The sequence below is a fragment of the Salarias fasciatus genome, chromosome 20, assembly GCF_902148845.1.
Source record: "Salarias fasciatus chromosome 20, fSalaFa1.1, whole genome shotgun sequence".
NCBI classification, from domain to species: Eukaryota; Metazoa; Chordata; class Actinopteri; order Blenniiformes; family Blenniidae; genus Salarias; species Salarias fasciatus.
In genome coordinates, this window is record NC_043764.1 from 31,693,995 (window position 1) to 31,715,641 (window position 21,647).

Here is a 21,647-nt window from a genome sequence, read left to right on the forward strand (position 1 = left end):
TGGTTCTGGCTCTGGCTCTGGCTCTGGCTCTGGTTCAGGTTCAGGTTCTGGTTCTGGCTCTGGTTCTGGCTCTGGCTCTGGCTCTGGCTCTGGCTCTGGTTCAGGTTCTGGTTCTGGTTCTGGTTCAGGTTCAGGTTCTGGCTCTGGCTCTGGCTCTGGCTCTGGCTCTGGCTCTGGTTCAGGTTCAGGTTCTGGTTCTGGCTCTGGTTCTGGCTCTGGCTCTGGCTCTGGCTCTGGTTCAGGTTCAGGTTCTGGCTCTGGCTCTGGCTCTGGTTCAGGTTCAGGTTCTGGCTCTGGTTCTGGCTCTGGCTCTGGTTCTGGTTCTGGTTCTGGTTCTGGTTCAGGTTCTGGCTCTGGCTCTGGCTCTGGCTCTGGCTCTGGTTCTGGCTCTGGTTCTGGTCCAGAGCCGGCTCCACTCCTCTCCAGTGTTTGCACCACCGGCTCCTGCAGCTCAAGCCTCCGTCTGAGGTGGTAACCTTCAGGACTCCAGGCCGGTTCAGACCAGATCTGGTTCCGACTGTTCACACGTTTCCAAATCCATCATGTTGAGACGAACCCTCTGATGGACTACGTCGGTCCCTCTCGGTCTCCTCAGGTCAGTGGCTCAGTGTGCCAAGACCACTAGAGGACCCCCAGTCTCTGCAGACCTCCAGACCCGGGTGTCTGTGTTCTGGAACGCTGGACAGGCAGAAGTCAGACGACTGACAGGCGAGAGGAGGGGGACCCGTCCTCTCGTCTCCAGGCCGGTCCCCCCTCCAGTCCCAGACTCTGGACTCTGTCCGGGTCTCGGTGAGTCTCCTCCACTCGGCTCTGCTCAGCAGGAAAATGTAACTCTGTGAACGAGAGACGCAGCCGACAGGAAGCCTGTACCTGCTGCAGGTGAGGCTGCTCGTGCTGATCCGGGTGTTTGACTGTGTACGGTGTGTGTGTGTGTGTGTGTGTGTGTGTGTGTGTGTGTGTGTGTGTGTAACTGTAACACTGTTTCCAGCCAGGCTTCAGTCATCAGGTCTCATCGGGATCAATCCAGTGTGGAAGAACAATGACAGGATTTTCCTGAAGACACCAGCGGCCCCTGGTGGTCTAGACGGTGTCCTACACCAGACCCGGGCCTCAGTGGCTGCTCTGGACCTTCCTGATCAGCAGGGCAGGTTCAGCCACGCCGCCACAGAAAACCACATCCTCAGTGCTCCGCTCTGTCATGTTTCTGAAGCAAAAATAAAAATGTAAAACACTAGAAACCTGGGTGTTTAATTCCTCTCGTTGACGGATCCTCCTCAGCGTTCAGATGAACGGACTGGTTTATTGTCCAGTCTGTCCTGAACTGGACTCGGGCTGGCAGGAGTGTGTTTCCGTCTGGATACTGTGATACCAGGACAGGACTGAATCGACCCATCATCAAGTCATGACTGTTTTAATAAGAGGTGTGTTTGGTGGGAGCATGTTCTCCCTGAGCACCAGACGGAAATCCTTCACTCGTCTGTATTCAGAAGTCCCTGGTGAGACGAACTGAAGTGTTTCCTGATGATGTTCCCAACAGGAAGCATGTATAATGTGAAGAGTACAGGTCCTAGAACAGAACCCTGTGGAACTCCATGTTTGACTGATCCGAGCTGAAGAATCATCATTAACATTAATGAAGTGGAACCAGAACCTTTAATCCCAATAATATATTCTAGTAGCGTCTAATAATGTAATTCTTTGCTGCATTCTGTGACAAACCACTGAAAGTGACGCTTAATTAGAAAATCAATCAAACCGTCAGAGCAACATGAACCATTAACTGAAACCAGAATGTTTCACTGTCTCAACCCGACGATGTGCCTCAAAGCTACAGACTAAATCAATTACTACCGGTTCACTGAAATCCTGGAGGACAAACATGCAATCTGAATTAGGCTTAAGAAATATAAAGTATAAAACACGCACACACAAATCATTGTTCCACCAATGACCAGTTGAGCACCATCTTGTTTTCTAACACTGTTATCATGAAAATAGAAACATGTGCTGTATTGTTAAACACAGAATCATGCCTTTTTCCCTTTCCCTGTCTTTATAACTCTCTTTAATAACGAGGAAAAAAAAAACGTGATCAAAATTCCCTCATGGGACTAGTATATTGCGTTACACTTCACACACGTGTTGTTTGTTCATGCGCTGCCAGCATCAGTCAGCTGGTCCAGTTTTAAAGCTACAAACCAGACTACGTGTTACTGGATACGTTTCATCAGTTTAGGATGAAGGCTGGACGACTGCTTACTGTGGTACCAGAACATGTTCTCACGTATGACTTTCTGGACTGGAGGCTCCGTCGATGCAAAGACGTGAAGAGTGAAGACTGAAGCAGAAGGAAATATAAAATAGACAATGTTTGATGTCAAATCCAGAACATTTGTTGGAAGATATGTTTTAATGGACTAACAGGTGTGGCCGTTCAGTTCAGCTTTATTTGTATAAACTAGAACACAGAGAAGAACCCAACAACTCCACAGGAGGCTGCATGTTCTCCCACGTCGGCCCGGCTCAGCTTCTACCTGGAACAGGCCGGTCCTCCATCACAGGACGAACGCAGAGACGCCGCTCCTCCAGCTGATTCACCGACTTCACTGGAATCAGAGTGTGTGTGTGTGTGTGTGTGTGTGTGTGTGTGTGTGTGTTGATTCCCAGCTCAGCTCCGCCAACCTTCACCTGATTATCTTCGGACTAAGGAGGCTTTGATGGAAATTAACATCTCAATTTTAAAGACTCGTGCCACAGATCTGATTTTCTGTGTTGCAATATTTTAATATATTAATTTCTTTAGAAAAAAAAAAAAGTTTCTTCATCTGCCAATAAACGTAGCTTGTGTCTGCTTGCTGAAACACTGAGGCTGGTGTCAAATTACCCCAAAGAGAGAAGCTACAACAGTTTGTTCTTTCAGTGTTTGGAGGGCTGCAGCTTCCAGAACGCGGCGGCCGATGGAGCGCCGCCACGTTCAGCTTCATTCCACCTTAAAGAGAGAAGAACGCAGCGGACACGGCGTTCCAGACAGACTGTATTTATATTAGCCATCTCCACGCATCCACAGCAGCATTCTGGGTAGTCGCTCCTCACACAGGCAGTCCGGAAACAGAAACGAGAGACAGAAATGATCGAATGAAGCCACACTTCGAGGGGGGGGGGGCTGTATGAACATGCACTCATGCACATCTCAGTTTATACCAAAGGAGCCTGCAGGGAATCAAACCGGGGAACCGAGGCCGAGTGACGCTTTACAAACGGGACAAGAAAAAAACAAAAACAAAAAAACAATCCAAAACGAAGTGGTAGCAGGGCGGCACCCCCCCTCAAGACGAAACCCCCCCCAGACAGACAGCACCTCCACTCAGCAGGGAAACATTTACACAGAGGGAAGAGCCAAACGCTCAGCTGGTCCCGGGTCGTCTGCTCCTCCGGACCAGGTCTTCATCTGAGCCGGGACTCAGACCACAAGGTGCGTCGGTGCGAGGAGGTCCGGCGGCGGCGGCGGCACCGGCCCCCAGGAGGCGCTCTGAGATGCGCCACTGCGAGCACTGCAGGAATCGAACTACAGACGCAGCCGAGTCCTCAGGGAGAGGTCAGGAGAGCCAGACGGGCGGCGCCCCCGCTGGGCCGACCGGAGGCGGGTCTTGGCTCCGGCCCCGCCCCCGCACTAGTCCACCTCCTCCATGTTGCTGTAGGACGGCGCCGCGCACTCCCCGGAGTGGGCGAAGAGGTCGGCGGGCCCCTCGGGGGTCAGCGTGGGCGGGCCCTCGGGATCCAGGCCGGTCCCGAAGAGCGCCTGGCTAGAATCCTGGAAGAAAAACCAAGGCGGGGTTGAAAGGAGCTGCGGCGTTCGGCTTCTGTCACCAAGAAAGACCAGAGCAGGAGGAGACGCCGCCGGACGCTTTATTCCCAGGATTCAACAGTTACATTCACACTGAGGTATCAGAACCCCGACAGCAGGAAGGTTCCGTTCTGCCGGGTCCAGACTGGACTTTAAAAACAGAACTACAGTACTGCTCATCACCCGGAGCTCATTACAGACAAAACACCAATCAGGAGCATTCTGGTTTCAGTCTGATCCTTCAATCATCAGCTGGCGTCTTCAGGCTCCATGCTGCTGAAAGTCCTTCATACTGGCTCGAGTCACCGAGTCTGGTGTCAAATTACAGCCCCTCAAAGCCTCAGAGTGGGCTCTTGGTAGGAATATAAAGACCACAGAACAAGCAGTCCGGGTTTCATCGAGGCTGTGTTCTGTCCCTGGTGTCAAATTACAAGCCCTGGCGCAGTGGGACATCATTTCAAGTGATCCATGACCTCCAGCGAGGCTGGGGTGAAAGGTCAAACCACAGCAGATCAGCTCCCTTCAAGAGGGAGCGGACAGGCATCGGCATTGCATATCTGAGAATCACGTACGAAGGCAAAGGTCACAGGTCACAGTCCACTGCCTCTGGACCAGAACCGAGACCGGAGCCTGTGGACAGGATCTTTAGCTCCAAACTGTCCACAAACACTGCGGCCAAAAGCTGGAGCAGCCTGAAGCTGGAGAGGTGGACGGTCTTCAGTCGCTCCCGCTTTTGTCCAAGTTCAGCGTCGGAAGTTCAACTTTTTAGTTGGAAGAACTCCACAAAAGTCAGCATTTCTAAATGTCTCGATGTCAATATGGCTTCAGCACAACATGGAGTCTCTGAGCGCCCGCCGCCGCCGCCGGCCTCAGCTCCAGCTGGCTTTGTAAAGCAGAGGGTAGAGCAGGTTGACGAAGAGGGCGAGCACGGCGGTCAGCGTGCCCAGGACGAAATAGCGCACGCAGTCGTCGTCGGGATAGTCCGACATCCTGTTCCGGCGGCGCCGCCGCGGCGCCGATCCCTCCCTCCCAGGATCCTCTTCCTCGTCTGAGCTCCTGGGCGTCTGTCGGCGCCGCCGCAGCAGCGCGGAGCGCAGCAGACCGCCGGGGCCGCCGTCCGGCCCCTCCTCTTCCTCCTCCAGTTCCCGCCATATCAGAGAGGCCTGCGATTGGCGGAAACCGGTGTCAGCTTCTGGGAAAAGGCGTGGCCTAACACACACTTGATCACAGTCGGAGCCGGAGCCGGGCCGCCGCCCCGCTCACAGGACTCCTCTACACAGCAGGGGGTCGACGCCACATTCTCTGAAAACGCCTGCAGGAGCTGCTGCCTTACGGCCGAAGGGAAACACGCTTCAAGTCACGCAGACGACGGCGTTATTAGGAAAAACACACCAAGTCAGTTTGGAAAAACACCCGCTGGTACAAAACATGTCAGGAAGACATTTCTAACCACCGGGCTGGAAAACTGAAGGTTTTCCTATAAATGACACGATATTGATCACAAAAAAACCTGAAGTCAATCTTTTAATGTCTTTTCTAGCACGTGCAATGCAGCCTGAAGTCTAAATAGTATAATTAATTATAATATTTAGACGAACCCCCCCCCATCCCCAGTGTGTGAAGTGTGACTGTCTCCCAGCTGCAGGTTCTGGTGGTGTACAGAAACATTTTAATTCTCCGGGTCCAGATGTGCCGATGCTCCTGCTCCAGAACCTTCTGTCAGTCGGTTCCTGGGCTTTGAGCCCAGTGTTCATCTCACGGTCCCTGTTCTCCGTCAGACGGTTCTCTACCTTCACTTTCTGTCCAGCTGTGCAGAAACACAGGAGGCCGTCTTTCCTCTACTGTCTGACGCCTTGTGTTCATCTGCAGCTCCACAACCAGAGGAAGTTTGTTGATTTTGATCTTTTCACTCACTTTTCTTGGGTTTTTTCTGATTTCTGGTCCAGCCAGCAGGTGGGAAATACTTTGGACTGTCAGTCTACTAACATCTGGAAATGAGATGTGAATGCCTGCACAGTGTCTGAAAACACTGATCACAGTAATGCGTGTGTTGAAATCACTATCAAAATAAAAGTGCAGTCTCACAGATAAAGTCTACATGAATTCAGAAACTCAAGGACCAAGCTGTTGGAAAACCGGACTTCTTTGTCGCACACCACCGACGTCAAGTAAAAGACTGAGTTACTCCTGTTTCCAGTTTTCATACCACCTCGATGAACACTTGAATATATCTGTACTTTTGAAGGAGAAAGCTGCAGTGTGTAGCGCAGGCTCGCTGCTCGCAGTAGCATGTGCTGGGCGTGCAGAACACACTCCGCTACGGTGAACTACGGCGGCTCGCTGATCAGTGTGTGAAGCAGGAAGCTTTTGATCAGCTGACGAGGCTCAGACTCTCTCAGGACGGCCCACGTTAACGCTCCCGGTCAGCAGAACGGACTCACGGCACCACCCGGTGGTTTGACGTGGTATTACAGATGGACGGCTGTCTCCCTCACCTGGCTGGCTGCTGCTCCCGCCGCCGAGGGCGACTCGGCGCCGACGGGCCGGAGGAAGCGCGGCGGCCTCTCCACGGGCGAGTTCCTCCGCCGGTAGAACAGGACGTAGGCGTAGCGGGTCACCACCTGGCTCTCCTCCACCATGGTCACCGTGCTGTCGTCGAACAGACGCCAGCCTGCCCGGCGGCGGGGGAGGGGACGGACGGAGGTTACCGGGGGCCTCGACGGGGGAGCACAGGACGAACCGGGACACTCACCGACGTCGCTGCGCTGGCTGTTCTTGTCGCTGGGCAGGCGGGCGTAGGCCGTGTAGTGTCCTCCGATCATCCCGCCGTAGTGGTTGATGACGGCGTACAGGTCGTACACGGGAGGCTGCTGCACCTCGTCCTTCTGCCCGATGCAGAACTTACTCAGGTCCAGGTTCCTGAAGGGAGACGGCCGGGGCTCGGGTTACCGACAGCCACGGCCAACGGCCCTCAGGCCCGGCGGGGCGCCTCTCTGGACCTACCTGACGGGGAAGTCCACCATGTCGTTGATCTTGTCCCTCCAGATGAAGCTCCTGAAGGAGAAGCGCTTGAGCTGGATGATCAGCACGTTGGGCAGGCGCCACAGCAGCAGCTGCTTGGACGCCTCGCGGTGCTGCTGGCACTTCGGACAGTACCTGAAACAGAGACAGCGGTCTGTTAGTCGCGTCCCTCCAAACGGGGATCCCCCTACCGCCACGGGGTCGGCTCGCCTACCAGGCCTCCTCCGGCGCCAGCACCTCCGGCTTGGTGAACAGGTTGAGGCACTGCTCCAGGGTGAAGTGTCCGGCCCGGGCCGTCTCGCTCAGGGAGCCCGGGTCTTCCTCGTACTCCAGCTCCTTGGAGCTCACCAGCACGTACTCCTTCAGGCGCTCGTTGTTCTTCCACACCAGCTCCAGCGTCACGTCGTCGGTCAGCTCCGCCACCAGCTCCTCTGCACGGGCGAAAAGACACGAGGCATGATTACTGCGGCGGCGCGACGCCTGGTCCGACATCCTGAGGCCGAAGCGCCGGGCGGAAGACTCCGGACAGCGTGAGGGACGGCCGTACCTTTCTCATCCAGCCTCTGCTCCTTGTTGGCGGAATCCAGCAGAGCGACGTAGAACTGGCAGGCATGTCCGGACGCCGCCTCGCTGGGATGCTGGTACCCCGTTACTGCCGCTGTCGGGACAAGCAGGAGTGTATGAGTGTGTGCAGCAACACACATATCTTGCACGCTCGTCTTGGTTTCTACCTTCGGGCCTCACGGCCTTCTCACACGAGGTCTCCTTCTCGGCGTGAGGGTCCAGCGAGCAGCAGGAGGCGGAGGACGCCGGCTCGGAGAATCCCGAGTCCGAGGTCCGTGCGGTGGAGAGCGAGGCCTGGGAGGAGGCGGGGGTCTCGGGCTCCCCGGGCTGGGGGGCGGAGGCCTGGGCCGGTTCAGCCGAGCACTCGGGCAGCAGGGACGGGCTCTCCGGCTCCACGTCGCCCGAACCCCCCGCCTCCGCCGCTGGGATCGGGGGGAGGTCTCCTCGGGACTGGGGCGTTTCGGGGGAAGTCCTGCCCGACTGGAAGGGGGGCTGGAACACGTTGACGGAAAACCTGAACCCAGAAAATCAGGAGGACGACGACGAGGCGGATTAGCTGCAGGTCCAGTAAAGAGACAGAGGCGGCGTCCGGCTGCCATCTGGTCCACGTACCTGGAGAAGCCCTCCAGCAGCTGAGTGAGGCGGCTGTAGCAGAGCCGGGACTCCGGCACGCTGACCAGGAACGGCAGGCCCACGTTCTCGGCGTGGGCGCGGCACAGGCCCTTGTGGCTGGGCCAGTGCGTCCTCTGACACACCCTGAGGGCAGAGGAGCAGAGGGGGGGCGGTCACACTCCGAACACGGCGGGGGAGGCGCGGCTCTGCGGCGGCCGCCACTCACTGGTTGCAGTAGCCCACTCGGTAGCAGCGGGTGCAGCGCTTCAGCTTGTCGTCCTCGGACGCCGGGGGCTTCAGGCAGGCGGCGCACTTGGAGATGGGGATGTTGGGAACCTGGAGTTTCTGACAAGTGGAGCAGAGAACACTCGAATGAGGAAGACGCCCCCCCTCGTTTCATGGTGGAGGGGTGTGAGAACCAGGACACCCTGCTGGTACCTGCTGCACTCTGAGCACCACCACCCGCTCTTTGGCCAGCTCTTTGGAGAGCACCTCGAAGCAGAAGAGCATGTCTGAGGAGGACACCGTGTCCAGGGAGTGGGACGGCTGGAACATGTGCTGGAAGCGGTTCTTCCCCACCTGGAGGCAGGAAGAAGCTGGTTTGGACTCATCCTGACAGCAGAGAGCGATGAGGAGGAAACATGGAGTGTAGCGAGTCTCACCTCGGCCAGTCGGAGGTTCTCCGGTTTGACCCTCACGCTCCTGGAAATGGACTCGAGGACCTCCACGGTGCTGGAGTTCTCCTTACTCACACTCACCAGAAACTGTCAGAACAGGAGAGTCACACGGCTGCCGGCTGCTCCGGGCGGCACGTCGGTACCGGGACGAGGCTTCTGTCTCACCTTGATGGGTTTTTTATGAGGCTCCTTGGCGAAGTAGAAAACTGAGAGCACCTTTTGCTTCTGGGGCAGCGGGACGGGCAGGTAGAGGAAGGGGTCAAAGGTGATGGACACCTGGCAGAAGGGGCGGAGACGTTGGGAGGTCAGGAGACGACGCGTTCGGCTGAGAGCCGGCGTGTTGTGGAGCGGCGGTCTACCTTGGAGCACGTCGGGCACACCAGCTTGGACTTGAACTGTCCCTGGAAGAGGTCTACGATGAAGGAGTCGTTCCTCATCTTGTGCCTCTGCCACGCCTCCTCCGCCACCACCTGCAGCAGCACACACACACACATTCCTCATCATTTCACGATGGAACTGACCCTCATACCGGCAGCACCTGAAGTGGATCCACAGTTTAAGCCAACTGATCATGATTCACTTCTCGTTTGAAGAGGACACTGGAAATGTCCGCCTGCCACCTACTTCATCCAGGCGTCCGTCGGAGTCCACCGTCTCCGTGTAGGGCTTGTTCTGGATGCGGTTCAGGTCCTCGTGCAGGCCGTCCAGCAGGAAGGCCATGAACTCCTGGGCGTCGTGCTGGGCGTAGCCCGTGAACTGGCTGGCCTTGCTCGCCACGATGGCCTGCGGCGAGTCGGCACAGCGGCGGCGTCACACGCGGCTCCACGCCACACCGACAGGTCCGGGCGGAGGCCTACCTTGAGCTTGGAGGGCTGGAAGGCGTGGTGCGTTCCCTTCCACAGCGCTCTGAGCAGCACGGCGAAGCCGATGGCCAGCCGGCCGCCGGTCCCCAGAGGGTTGTTACAGTTGATCTCTGCCTCGAAGGCTCGGTCTGTCCACAACACACAGCAGAGCTCAAACCCGGCAGCCCACCGCGGCAGGCGAGTGTGTGTGAGTGTGTGTGAGTGTGTGTGAGTGTTTACCGTGGAAGTAGTCCCTGAGCTCTCTGGTGTTGGACAGCGACTGGATCACGCTGTTCATGAAGCAGGTGTTGCCCAGGTTGACCAGCCCCGTGAAGCCGGGCAGGCACACCTTCTTCTCCTCCTCCTCCTCGTGCCGCTCGCCGCCGGCGGGGGGGGCGTGGGTCATCGGCTGCACCATGCAGGTGGGCTTCGGCTGAGGACGGAAAACACACACACACACACACACTCACAAACCCCTCCACGCCAACGGCCCTGCAGCGGCGTGTGTGTGGCGGCCTGACCGTGGCGACGGCGGGGTCCGGCTTGCCGATGGCCACGTGCTCCGAGACGCCGCGGGGGGCCACGGCGTCCAGGCCGCCGTCCTCCACCCTGGGGGGGGCCTTGGGGGCCTTGGGCTTGTCCTCCGCCACCCGGGGCGGCTCCTCCTTGGCCGGGAGGCTGTGCTGGCTGCTGCCCGGCTGGCTCTTCTCCATGCAGGCGGGGCTGGAGGGCACAGCCACCTTGGCGCCACCCACTGCACCTTAAACAGAGGAGGATGGAGCTTGTGATCAAAGGAAGGCGAGACCACAGGAACCCAGATCGCAGCTTCAGAGTTTCATCGGATGATCTTCTCTGGTGATTCCATCAGTGAGCTTTCCATGCATAAGTAAGTTTTTAGTTTAACAAGGTTTGTTAAAAACAGAAAAGACCTCATCCGTGAAGTTAAAGTTAAACCAAATAGATTTTCTCTCTGCCACATTTCACTGATCTACAAAAGCTGAACCTGACATCAGAGACCAGTAAATGACTGATGAGACTTCCAGCTAACATGCTGGTGCTGATCATGTCACATGACGTCCAGGTGAGGATGGATGAACACTAAACTTCTCGTTACAGTTTACCTCCACCCACAGCTTCCATCCCCAGAAGACTGATAACACACTCACACACACTCACACACAGGGCTTTGAATGGTTCCTGAAGGGAACCACCCGCACCTGTCATTCGTTTGCTTCTAATTAGTGTGTGTGTGTGTGTGTGTGTGTGTGTGTGTGTGGAGCTGGAGTGAAGGGCTCTTTCTGCTGTCATGAGTTAAAGAGGAAACAGCTGTTTGACACTGAGAGGCTTTAACCAACCAGGAGAGACCAAGGCTCTAGTGTTACATTCAACGCCAGTGTGTGTGTGTGAGTGTGTGAGCGGAGCTGAACACACACTCAGGGGAGTGAGAGGGAGTTGAAGCCTGGAAGCAGACCTTGTGTGGCGGGGGCCTCCAGACCCCCCCAGCGCTGGCTGTGCCTCTTCTTCAGGGTGATGTCCAGACGGGACGGGGTGAAGGAGTAGCTGCACTGCTCCGGCTGGATCAGGTTCCTGGGGGGTGAAGAGCGTTAGGATCCCCAGGCTGTTCCAACGCTGGTACCACTCACACTCACACACACACACACACTCACACACACTCACCTGAGTTTGACTTGCCACTTGAAAACGGTGTTGGGTCCACAGTCTGGGTGAAACCGCAGGAAGTTGGGATCGCTGCGGAGGAAGACAGACACAAACCAAGACCGGTCGATCAATCAACCGCCGCCACACACAGGCGGGGCGGAGGGGGCGGGGCATCAGGAGGGGGGTCAGGGTTTCCACCTGGTCTGGAAGATGAGGGTGAAGTCCTGCTCCCTGAAGAGGACCCTGGCCGAGTCCCTGCAGATCCCCTTCATGTAGACGTTGACCACCATGAGGTCGGTGCCCTTCTCGTACCAGTCGTTCTTGACCGCCTGCAGGTTGACCATGGGCTCCGGCGCTGCAGGGAGTCGTACCGCTGCGGTGAACTCACAACCGGAACCCGGGCACGGCGCCCGCCTCGTGTGACGATGATGAACCGCGGCCTCACCTTCCTGCTGCTTCAGCTCCAGCGGCGGCTCCTCCTTGGACTGGTCCCTCTTCTCCTCGCCGTCCCGCCGGGCGCCGGGCGCCGGCGGCGCCGCCTCCGAGGCGGGGGTCCGCCGGGGGCTCGGAGAGTCCCGCTCCGGCTCGGGGTCCGCGTTGGCTCCCGGCTTCAGGGGAGAGGCGCCGTCTGCTTCCTGGTTCAGGCGGCTGCTGCTGGTGCTGACGGGGGCTTGTGATTGGCTGTCGCCGGCGTCTGACGACTGGCTTTCTTTGTCCAGGAGCTGAAAGAGAATCACGACGGAGGAGAGCAGAGTTTACTCCCCCGGACCGAGTCGACAGAACCCAGAACCCTGAACCCTGAACCCCGCCGGTCTCAGCTGGTCTCACCTGGGTTTTGGAGGTGATGCTGGCGGCCGCCGCCGCTCCGGGGGCGGGGCCGTCTTCCGGACCGCCGCCCCGCCTCTCCGCTCTGTTGTCTGCAGGCCTCTGCTGCGGCGTCGGGCTCCGGCCGGCGGGCGGCGGTGACCCGCGGTCTGTAGACTGGACCGAGGGAGGGCGGGGCGCCGAGGCGTCCCTGCTGGTCTTGGGCGGCCTGCTGACGGTGCGTTTGGCGCTGGGCTCCTGAGGCTGCTGCTGCTCGCCTGCCGGGCCCGGAGCGGGCCTGCTGCCGCCGGGGGAGGCCGCTCCACCTGCTGCTGCACCTTTCCCCCCCTCGGGCTCGGCGGAGGCCTTGTCACAGGCCGTCTTGCTCTTCAGGCAGCGCTTGACGCCCCTCTCCGCCTTGCTGCCGCCGCGCCTCGGGTCGCCGTGCGCGGCAGCTGGAGGCGGCTGCGGCTCCGCAGACGGTTTGGACTTCTCTGAGGAATCCGAGGAAACGGCCTTCTTCTCATTTTTGGCCTCTGCTGACGGAACCTCCTTCTCCTTCTTGTTTGACTGAAGCAGAGGAAAAGTTAAACGCCGTTTTCATTACTGGAGAAGAGACTGAACTGAGGATTCTGCAACTAAAGTCTGAGATGTGCACGCTGCAAAGACACACTTGGCCGAGTGAATGAAATCGAGAAAAGAGAAGAGACTGACCTTTAGAGAAGGCCAGATGTGAAAGGGAATCTTCTTGTGCATGATGAGATGCAGAAATCCTCCCTTCTCCTTGTACTGGACTCTGCTGCACGAGGCCTCGATCTCCTCCTGCAGGTGGCAGATCCACTGCCGTCCATCTGAGAGACAGGGGCGATCCGCAAAGGTCACAAGACAGAAGAAACGCCACTGTTCTGACAAACAGCCTGAGACGTTTTCTTTACTTCGAAACAGAAAAGTTGATTCTGGGACTTCAAAATCTGAAAGGTCTCAGATCTAAATGCAGCTCAAGATTTACCGAAGGAATATGAAACATCCAGACCTCGGAGATCCTCACCTGGGAAGTGCACTTGGCAGTGTGTGTCGGTGAAGCTGGTGTTGATGTCCTCGGTCCTCTGGACGCCCTCTCCGCAGCGCAGCCGGACCGTCACCTCGGTGACGTTCTGCTTCCAGTCCACGAACACGTCTGGGACGAGAGGTTCGAGCAGCGCGTCATCACAACGCTTTGAAACGCAGCCGAGTCTCGGAGGGAAACACAAGGAGGGATCATCTGGCCACAGAACAAAGCGCCGCCGCGGGGGCTTTAAATATGACAGAGCGGGCGCACGTGACGACGTGCACCTGCTCACACACTCACACTGTCACCGCAGTCGCATGCTGGAGTGGGCCGAGCTGGCAGACAGGCCGAGGCGGTGAACTCAGCCTTCACTTCTAAAATTAACTGCGCCGCACTCGCCCCGGTAAACACCGCGCTGAACACGATCATCTCACTTTAAAGGAATAATCAGAGTTCAGACAGACGACCCGGCACCAGGGGAAGCAGACGAAGAAGAAAGAGCAGCTACCTTCTTTCATGGTGGCGTCAAAGTTTTGACCAAGAGTGAGAAGAGGTTCATGTTGTGAAGGAGGACGTCGGACGCCGGAGTCTCTGCAGGCTTGGCCACATATGGCTCCCCGGCTCCCCGTCTCTCCCTGCCCCCCCGGAAAGGTCACGGCAACACTCAACCCCTCCAGCTGGTGACGGCTGTATTCCCGGCGGAGCCGCGCTGCAGCCAGCTCTGATGTCCGGGAAAGCCGCCACGTGGACGTCCACACACTCCGCGTCACATCGGGCCGGGAGGAGGACGGTGTGTGTCGGACGGATCGCCGGAGCGGTCCGGTGACCTTCACACACCCGCAGACCCGGATCGGACCCGGCCGCGGCTAGAATTACAGCACTTCAGCAACGCTGCGACACACGTGCCCGGAATGCAGGGGGCCCACATGCACGGCGGCTCCACGCACACACACACACACACACACACACACAACGTGCACCGGATCCACAGCAGGCACTGAGGTCAGGCACCCTGACTCTGCGAAGCCTTCGGTTTCAGGAACCGAGCACAGCGTCTACACAGAGTTGGACTGTGACACCTAATGGTCAAACGCTTGACCAGAACTCGGCGGCGCAATCGGAAACTAGAGTTGTTCCGATTCCGATGCCAGTATCGGAAATTGCGCCGATACTGACGAAAATGCTGGCATCTGTATCGGCGAGTCCTGGAGTCCAGGTACCGATCCAAGACCACGTCATTAATTAAATTAGTAATCTATTTCCTGGTCAGCTCCGTTAGCCCAGTTAGCGCTGACACTTCTTCTTCTGTAATGTTTTGTGGCAGCTTGCATCCCGTTGGCTGCACTACCGCCATCTGCTGGTCGTTAGCTCTGACACAGCTCTTTGCCGCTGTGCTGCAGCTGCTGTTCTTGAGAAGAAGAATGGATCAGGTGACAGACGTACAGCGCCGTTAAAGAAGCCTATTTTTTTGTTTAGAGTGCAGCTTCTGCTCTTTGGATTTTTATTTTTTGAATGTAACTTCACAGGTTGGTTTTGGACTGTAACATTTTGGAAAGTAATCTTTTAAGTTGCTGTTGAACTATTTTTTTTACTGTTCTATTTAAATGACCTGTTCATTTTAATATGGTATGTTTGCACCTTAATAAAATATTTCTAGATTTGTTTATGAAGTTACTGTAGCACTGCTGTTATACTGTTTTATCTAAATGACTTCATTTTACAATATTGTGTCTGCACTTTAATTCAAAAACATAACATATATTCCTAGATTTAAGTTGCTGTTGCACTACTGTTTAATATTCTATTTAAATTCCCTTTAATATAAAAATATTGGGGCTGCACTTTAAGTTATTGAAAATAATTATAACTCGATTGATTTAGTTCAGTTGCATTTGCGCTGCTGTTTTTGCTATTTAAAAATAAATGGCTTGAATTTGCTGTATTGATTCATGTTTTAGAGGGTTTAACCTGAGGCAGGCCTCACCACAGTGATCATGTGACAGTCATGCAGGCGAGGCATGATGTTATTTTATAATATACTGGTATCGGATCGGTACTCGGTACTGGCCAATACCCACAGTAAAAGTATCGGAATCGGTGTCGGGAGGCAAAAAATGGTATCAGAACATCTCTATTGGAAATCTGCGCCACACCAAACCCACTGCGCCGGCTCCAGCCGCTCGATTCCAGGTGACGAGCGGAGAAGCAGGTCAGCTCTGCCGCCAGTCGCTAATGAGGCCAACGGACATGTGGACCAAGGCCGCCAACAAGCGTCCTGGACGAGTGAAAAACGGCGTGCTTCTTCTGAACGTTTTGATGTTTTCCGGATCCTGGGAGGAGACTGACGTGTAAAACCCAGCTCCCTCCAGGAAGAGCGCGTCTTTCTCGGCCGCTTCTCTGCGGTAAAGCAGAATGTGCTTCAGGGTCACCTCGGCTCAGGACGGGGACTGCAGTGACTCCAGCTAGCAGGAAGGCTATTTATTCATCTTAGGGATGCAAACAATTAATCAATTATTGACCATCAATAAGAAATTACTCAATTAAAATAAATTACTTGCAATTAATTGCGTTTTGAACTTGTAATTCCCTTCAAGCCCTCTTGAGGGCGCGCTTGACACCAGACATCCTTGACACACACACACGGTAACGCAGAAGAAGCTGCTCTGACGACAACAAGACAGACGAGAAGCGGTGAGCTGGCAGGATGAGGGGGACACGACGGAGTTCGGTATGGAGCCACTTTGAGTTAGTCAACGACGACAAATGCACAATCTATGGAAGTATTTTAAAGTACAACTCCTCCACAACTTCGCTAAGTTATCACCTCGATACGTCATTCAGCCGTGCTGCGAGGAGCGAGGAGCTCTCAGCCTACAGTCACCGCAGCGCCGGGACAACGAGTGACTCCAGGAAGGCAGGGGGCGCCACATTATTCTCAGGGATGTTTTTAGTTGTTTACTGGCAGCAAGTTTTTTAATGTAAAGGAGGATTATAAATGGTGCTAATAGTCCAACTGTGACTTAATTTCTTTTCAGATTTATGTATTTTATTATACTGCTAAATAAGAGACAGTGCACTAATTTATTTTCAAGTTAAAGTCACCAGTTGTATTTGATTTGCTTCTAACAGACAGTGCACTTATTTATTTTCATGTTTCAACAAGCCTTAAATTAGCCTTGTTATCGCATTGTTCCATCTGTGAATGAGTTGTTTCCTGCTGTTAAGAATAAATCTTTTATTAAGGAACATAATTTACATTTTCTCTTTCATAAGAAAGAGCCTTTTCTAAGAAATGAACCGACTGATTCAGAGGGAAATTCAGCTTCACAGAAAAATTGCCGCTTATCCATTAATCGATCATCGATCGATAAGATGAAACGACTATCGATTAACGAATTACTGGATAATTTGCGTCCCTCTGTGCGCTGCTGAGCTCTGGGGACGGGTTCTACTTCCTGCAGTTCCAGGCGGGAAGAACAAACGATGGAGCTGCGACTCCGGTCTCGTTACCTTTCTTGACTTCTGCCAGAAGCCCGTCCACGGCTGCAGCCGCCGCCGCCGCCGCCCTCTTGGCTTCCCTGCTCTCCTGGTTGGCCCGGTCCTTCTGCTTCTTCTTACTGGTGCTGGAGGGCGGGTCAGAGCCGCCGCCGCCGCCTCGCTGCTGGGCCCCGCCGCGACGGCCACCGGTCTCCTGACCGCTGCTGCTGGCCATCTTCAGGCACTTGGCGCTAACGGGCCGCCCGTCGCCGGAATCGCTGCCGCTGCTCGGGTCTGAATCTGAGGTGTGCCTCTTCCTGCCTGACCCGGCTATCTTGGCGATGATACTGGTCGGAACTCTCCCAGAACAGAATCCAGAGGCCTAGAGAGGGACGGGGACCTGAGGAGGACACAGACACAGCGTTACATGAAGCTCGGTGAGTGTCAGACCTCCAATCAGCCCAGCTAGCAGCAGAGGCTAGCCCGCCGTGGCTGAAGTTAAGCTAGGTGGATCACCGGAGGTAAACCAGAGGAGCAGCTGGCTCCTTCACCTGTGGCGAACCAATCAGAACGCGCGCTCGGCTGCAGCCTGCGACGCACTGAGCTGGTCTGGCTCACCAGAGGAAGGCTTTCCAAACGCGTCTCAGAAGGAAACCAAGGGATGGAGAGCCAGACTGGAGATCCGGTTACCAGGCAACACACCCTCGCTCGCCTAACCACAGACTGGTTGTGACTCTGCACACGGCGTGGAGATGAAAACGAGCCGAGATGCCTCCACTACTCTGCAGCGTCTGCATGGAGGAGGCCACAGGAGGCCGGGAGTGTGTGTCAGACATCACTCCACACTGAGGAAGGTAAAACCAGGAAGAATCTGAGCGCAGGCCGACGACACAAAGCAGAACCTCAGAACAGCTGGGCTTCAGCCAAACGTGTCCGTGAAGAACAGACACTGGAGCGGAAGAGAGCAGGAAAGAATTTAGTTCATTAGTTTGTTTCTATGTTTCACTGTGTGGACGCTGGAAGGATCCACATCATCACTTTATTTTTGCATTTTATTTTGTTCCAACGAAGGATTACACACAAAGAATAGATCTGTATTTATTCTGCTGGAATACACAGAAATACAACTTCATTTTGTCAAAATTTGATGGATGCAATTTGCCTAAAGTTAAGATTGAAAGTAATCACAGCTTAACGAAGACGCTGTGGTTTGAGTCAGTGTCAGATCATGATTTCACACGATGGAAAACGCAGACAGAGCAGAACCGGGCGGAAAGGTCTGCTGCTGTAAGGTGGATTCAGGCTGAGCATCATGTTTTCAAAAAGTAACAAAGCCAATCATTACTTTCAAAAATAAGTGACCCATAAAGTAATATTCTTGGAGAAGTAATCAGTAACTAATTACTATTTCTGAATAACTTGACCAACTCTGGCTTCAACAAGCGCTGCAGTCGATCCCGGGTTCCTCAGCAGGTCAGTGTTCCTGCTGCGGAACTTTCCAGAAGAGACAACAAGTGGAGGAGATGCTTCCAGACGGCTGGACGCCGCCGCCGCCGCCGCCACCTGACTGCTGTGTGGCAGCGTACCGACGTGTCCCTGGAAGCTGGTCTGCTTCAGCCTGATGTTAGCCCTCCTGCATGTGACCCCTGACCCCTGCTGCCTCCACTCTTCTAAACTGATCATGCTTCTCCTCTCTGTGCAGCGCGACATGCTGGATTCCTGGCTGCTGCTCCTCCACCTCCACCTCAGGCTGTCCGTTATTGACGGGGCTGCTGGGCGTGTTTACAGTGACGTGCACTTTGCACTGGAGGCTGCGGGACTTTCTGATGTAATCCCAGAGAGACGGCCCAGTGAGAGCAGCGTCAGAGAGCTCACACGGCTCATCTCCTCACAGCGACAACAGCTTCTTCATTCACTGTCTCACCTGGGACCGTCTGGAGGACGGCAGGACGGACGGGGTCCTCTGGCTCAGAGAACCTGAGCCCAGAGGTCAGAGTCCAGACGCGTTAAGGCCTTCTAACTAGCATAACTACTGTTTACTCTAATGATTTTAGATTTAACAAGCAAAAACAGAACTTTGGCCACCTCCCACCCTCAAACAAGACAAAGCCTCCTGATCTCTGGCACCCAGGTTGAGAACCACTGAAGTGTTACATTAAAAACCAGAACAGCGGTTAGATGGTTATGGATTTTGAAGACAGATGTTATTCCAAACATAAATGTTTCATATTGACTGTGACAGTAAAACTTGAAAAGAGAGCCGTTACTCCACTGCTGTGTATTGATCATCTGTACGGAGGAGGAATGACTGCATTCCAGACATTCTGAATTTGATTCTGTTGAAAAAACAAGACGGGCAGAAGACAACATGCATAGAACTGACTGAGTTTGTGTCTTCACGTTCACTAGAGGGATCTTATTTTTTCACACCGCTGCTAAATAACAATACAGCATACAGTGGCTGAGCTAACAGCGTCAGTCAGCTGCTAGACTAACTACAGGCGAACTACCTCGCCAGGTTGAGAGCGATACTTGAACATCACCTTCCAGGAGACTAAACTCACTGAGCGTCCCGGACAGAGCGGGACGGCGGTCACCCTCACCGTCAGGAGCTCAGGGAACCAAATCCCTCATGTTTCAGAGTCGCTTCGGCTTATAGGCTAAAAGGCTTCATGGTGCTGCTCAAGAAAAACTGAATAACGGTTGCATTGAGACATTTACAGTCCTCTTAGTTTTAATCCACCTGATGCACTTTATTGTACGATTTCAGCTGCAGTGTGTAAAACCTTTTCGTTGTCCACATTTCCACGATGAAAAAGATTTGCATGAATTTTAATAAAATGCAAACATTGTTTTGAATGTAATAGTGTTGATTAATTTGCCCTCTGAATGATCAGTATCATGTTATGTGCATGAACTGAGAATTCACAGTTTTAGGTTAACTAGCAGTAAAATAGGGCCATATCTTGTGATATGATGATCCTGACACGAGTATTGGGAGGTCCTTAGTAATACACAGCCTAATTATTTAGTTAAACAGCTGGATTTTCTCTGCATGCAGGGAAGGCCTTCTACATAATTATGAGATTATGAAACATCTTAAAGTGGAGTATTATGAGTGTCCCAGGAAAGGCGAGGCAAAATATCGTCATCATCTATGTTGACATCCTAATGAGCACTGTTTCTACCAGTTATATACAATACCAGCCGATCAGGAGAGTAACTTAAAATAAAGTAAAGAGACAGCCTGTCAGTGAAGTGAAACTCAGCCGCACGGAGGTTAACTACTTCCTTAGCATAGCAGCTAGCTGCTAGCACGTCCAGAGAGATAACAAAGAACAGCCACTAAATGATCCGTCTTATCTCACTTCACATCTAACACGTTACAGAAAACACACAAGTCGGTCAGCAGCCGGGAGGAGAAGGTTTGACAGTGACGGTTCTTTCTTTTAAAGCTCGGCAGCTCCCGAGCTAGCCCGGCTAACCGGCTACAAAGGTTCGTTTATTTTCAGTTACATCTGCTTAACGCTGTCACGTTCTTGTTTGCAGCACACACACACACACACACACACACACACACACACACACACACACACACACACACACACACACAGTATGCGTCATGAATATTCTAATTTACAAAACATCTAACAAATCGATTCTCAAAATCACATCTTGCTTTTCCGATCCTGCACTACTGGACCACCGCGTTGAGCCTCATTTCACCTCTGCACTCATAAATAAACTCTCCGCGGGGTGATAACTGTCGGACTGGACTCTGCCGATCGACACAAACCACGCATGAAACCACAACAAACCGCCTGCGGGTTATTTGAGGATATAGCTCGCAGCCCAACAGTGTCTCCGCGCACAGCGCGCAGCACCGGGCTAATAATCGAGCGCTCCCACACACCCGGGTCGCTAATGACATTAGCCGCATGCTAACACACGGATCGGGCTGTTTAACCCAAACAAAACGCCATGGCGTCCGGTGACACCGGGCGGCCGCCCGAGGCTGGACCGTCCGCTCCGAGGCGGTGCCGGGGGGAGGACTCACCGGGCTTCGGCGCGGAGGGAATTCCGTCTCGACACACAATGGGCGCCTCGGCCGGCTGCTAAGCTCCTTGACGGCAGCGGGCCGCTGCTGCCGCCGCCGCTGCCCACTCTCCAAACCCGCAGTCCTTCTGGAAGATTCCCTCTCCTCACCCGGGGCCCATTGCTGGAGACTTTCTGAACACTGGCGTTTCAGGCGGAACACAGCGGGGCGCCGCGGGGAGCCGCTCAGTCCATCCGGGTCAGCCGCTCTCCGCGGACGGTCTGGAGCCAAATCCACTGCTGCCCGGCCGGAGTCGGACCGAGAGCCGTGCGCGACGGACGCTTCCTGCCTGGCGCGTTCACGTGATCCGCACATGCGCGCGCGCACACACACACGCCTAATCTTTCAGTTCAGTACAAATCGATCTAATATTAATCAAGTCAACCAGATTAAGTGTTACGATCAGTCTGGATTCAGTCCAGGTTAATCTGCTGCTCCTCAATCCACAAACACTCACTCCTTTATTTTTTACTTTCATTTGTTCATTTCAGTCAACTTTAGTTCAACCAAATTTAAACTCAAATTCAATTAAATTGATTTTTTAAACTAAATTTGGTTGTGATTTGTACATTTTTATTCAATCAAGCAAATTTAATTCTGGCTCCACAAAGTTGCCAGTCCAAATCCCAGTCCAGCTGGGATCAAAAGTAAACCCGAAAGTTTTCCTGACCATTTGTAATTTGTTTTTTATGCACAAGTGAAACATCAACGAGTCCAAGAGGACAAGAAAACGAACCAGTCTGCTTGACAGACACACACTTTAATAAAAATGAGCTTGTAGCCACAGTCCACCTCATGGAGGCTGCCTTTGTGTTACTGACGTTTTGTTAAAGAGTTATTGAGACTGAAAGTCCCAATCTGTGAATATCTTTCCAACTTTACTGGACTGTTCAGTACAGATTTCTCTATTCCATTTCTCTGGGATCTTTCGGCATCTTAAGAATTATAAAGATCCCCAGCTTTACTTATCTCATTACGAGGAAACTATCTCGTTATAACCAGA

At 54.1% G+C, this 21,647-nt stretch overlaps 1 protein-coding gene across 4 annotated transcripts; it reads right to left on the reverse strand.

Annotated features, from left to right (window-relative positions):
- Nucleotides 1–2,425: 2,425 nt before the first annotated feature.
- On the reverse strand, nucleotides 2,426–20,934 carry usp19 (ubiquitin specific peptidase 19). Of its 4 annotated transcripts, none has more exons than XM_030119813.1 (26): nucleotides 20,606–20,934; nucleotides 16,582–16,948; nucleotides 13,072–13,200; nucleotides 12,738–12,874; nucleotides 12,048–12,593; nucleotides 11,665–11,941; nucleotides 11,418–11,574; nucleotides 11,238–11,309; nucleotides 11,032–11,147; nucleotides 10,082–10,314; nucleotides 9,801–9,993; nucleotides 9,576–9,709; nucleotides 9,343–9,501; nucleotides 9,078–9,188; nucleotides 8,884–8,994; nucleotides 8,704–8,805; nucleotides 8,480–8,620; nucleotides 8,268–8,386; nucleotides 8,042–8,185; nucleotides 7,597–7,943; nucleotides 7,413–7,523; nucleotides 7,080–7,296; nucleotides 6,848–7,000; nucleotides 6,597–6,763; nucleotides 6,340–6,515; nucleotides 2,426–3,811 (listed from the first exon to the last, which is right to left on the reverse strand). In XM_030119813.1, the coding sequence occupies exons 2-26, from the start codon at nucleotides 16,781–16,783 to the stop codon at nucleotides 3,671–3,673; spliced, it is 4,395 nt and encodes a 1,464-aa protein (XP_029975673.1). In that variant the 5' UTR covers nucleotides 16,784–16,948; nucleotides 20,606–20,934; the 3' UTR covers nucleotides 2,426–3,670. The 4 variants fall into 4 exon arrangements, with proteins under 4 accessions (XP_029975673.1, XP_029975672.1, XP_029975671.1 ...); XM_030119812.1 differs by having other exon boundaries at nucleotides 10,082–10,320; nucleotides 20,606–20,933; XM_030119811.1 differs by lacking the exon at nucleotides 2,426–3,811 and adding an exon at nucleotides 3,864–5,007.
- Nucleotides 20,935–21,647: the final 713 nt, after the last annotated feature.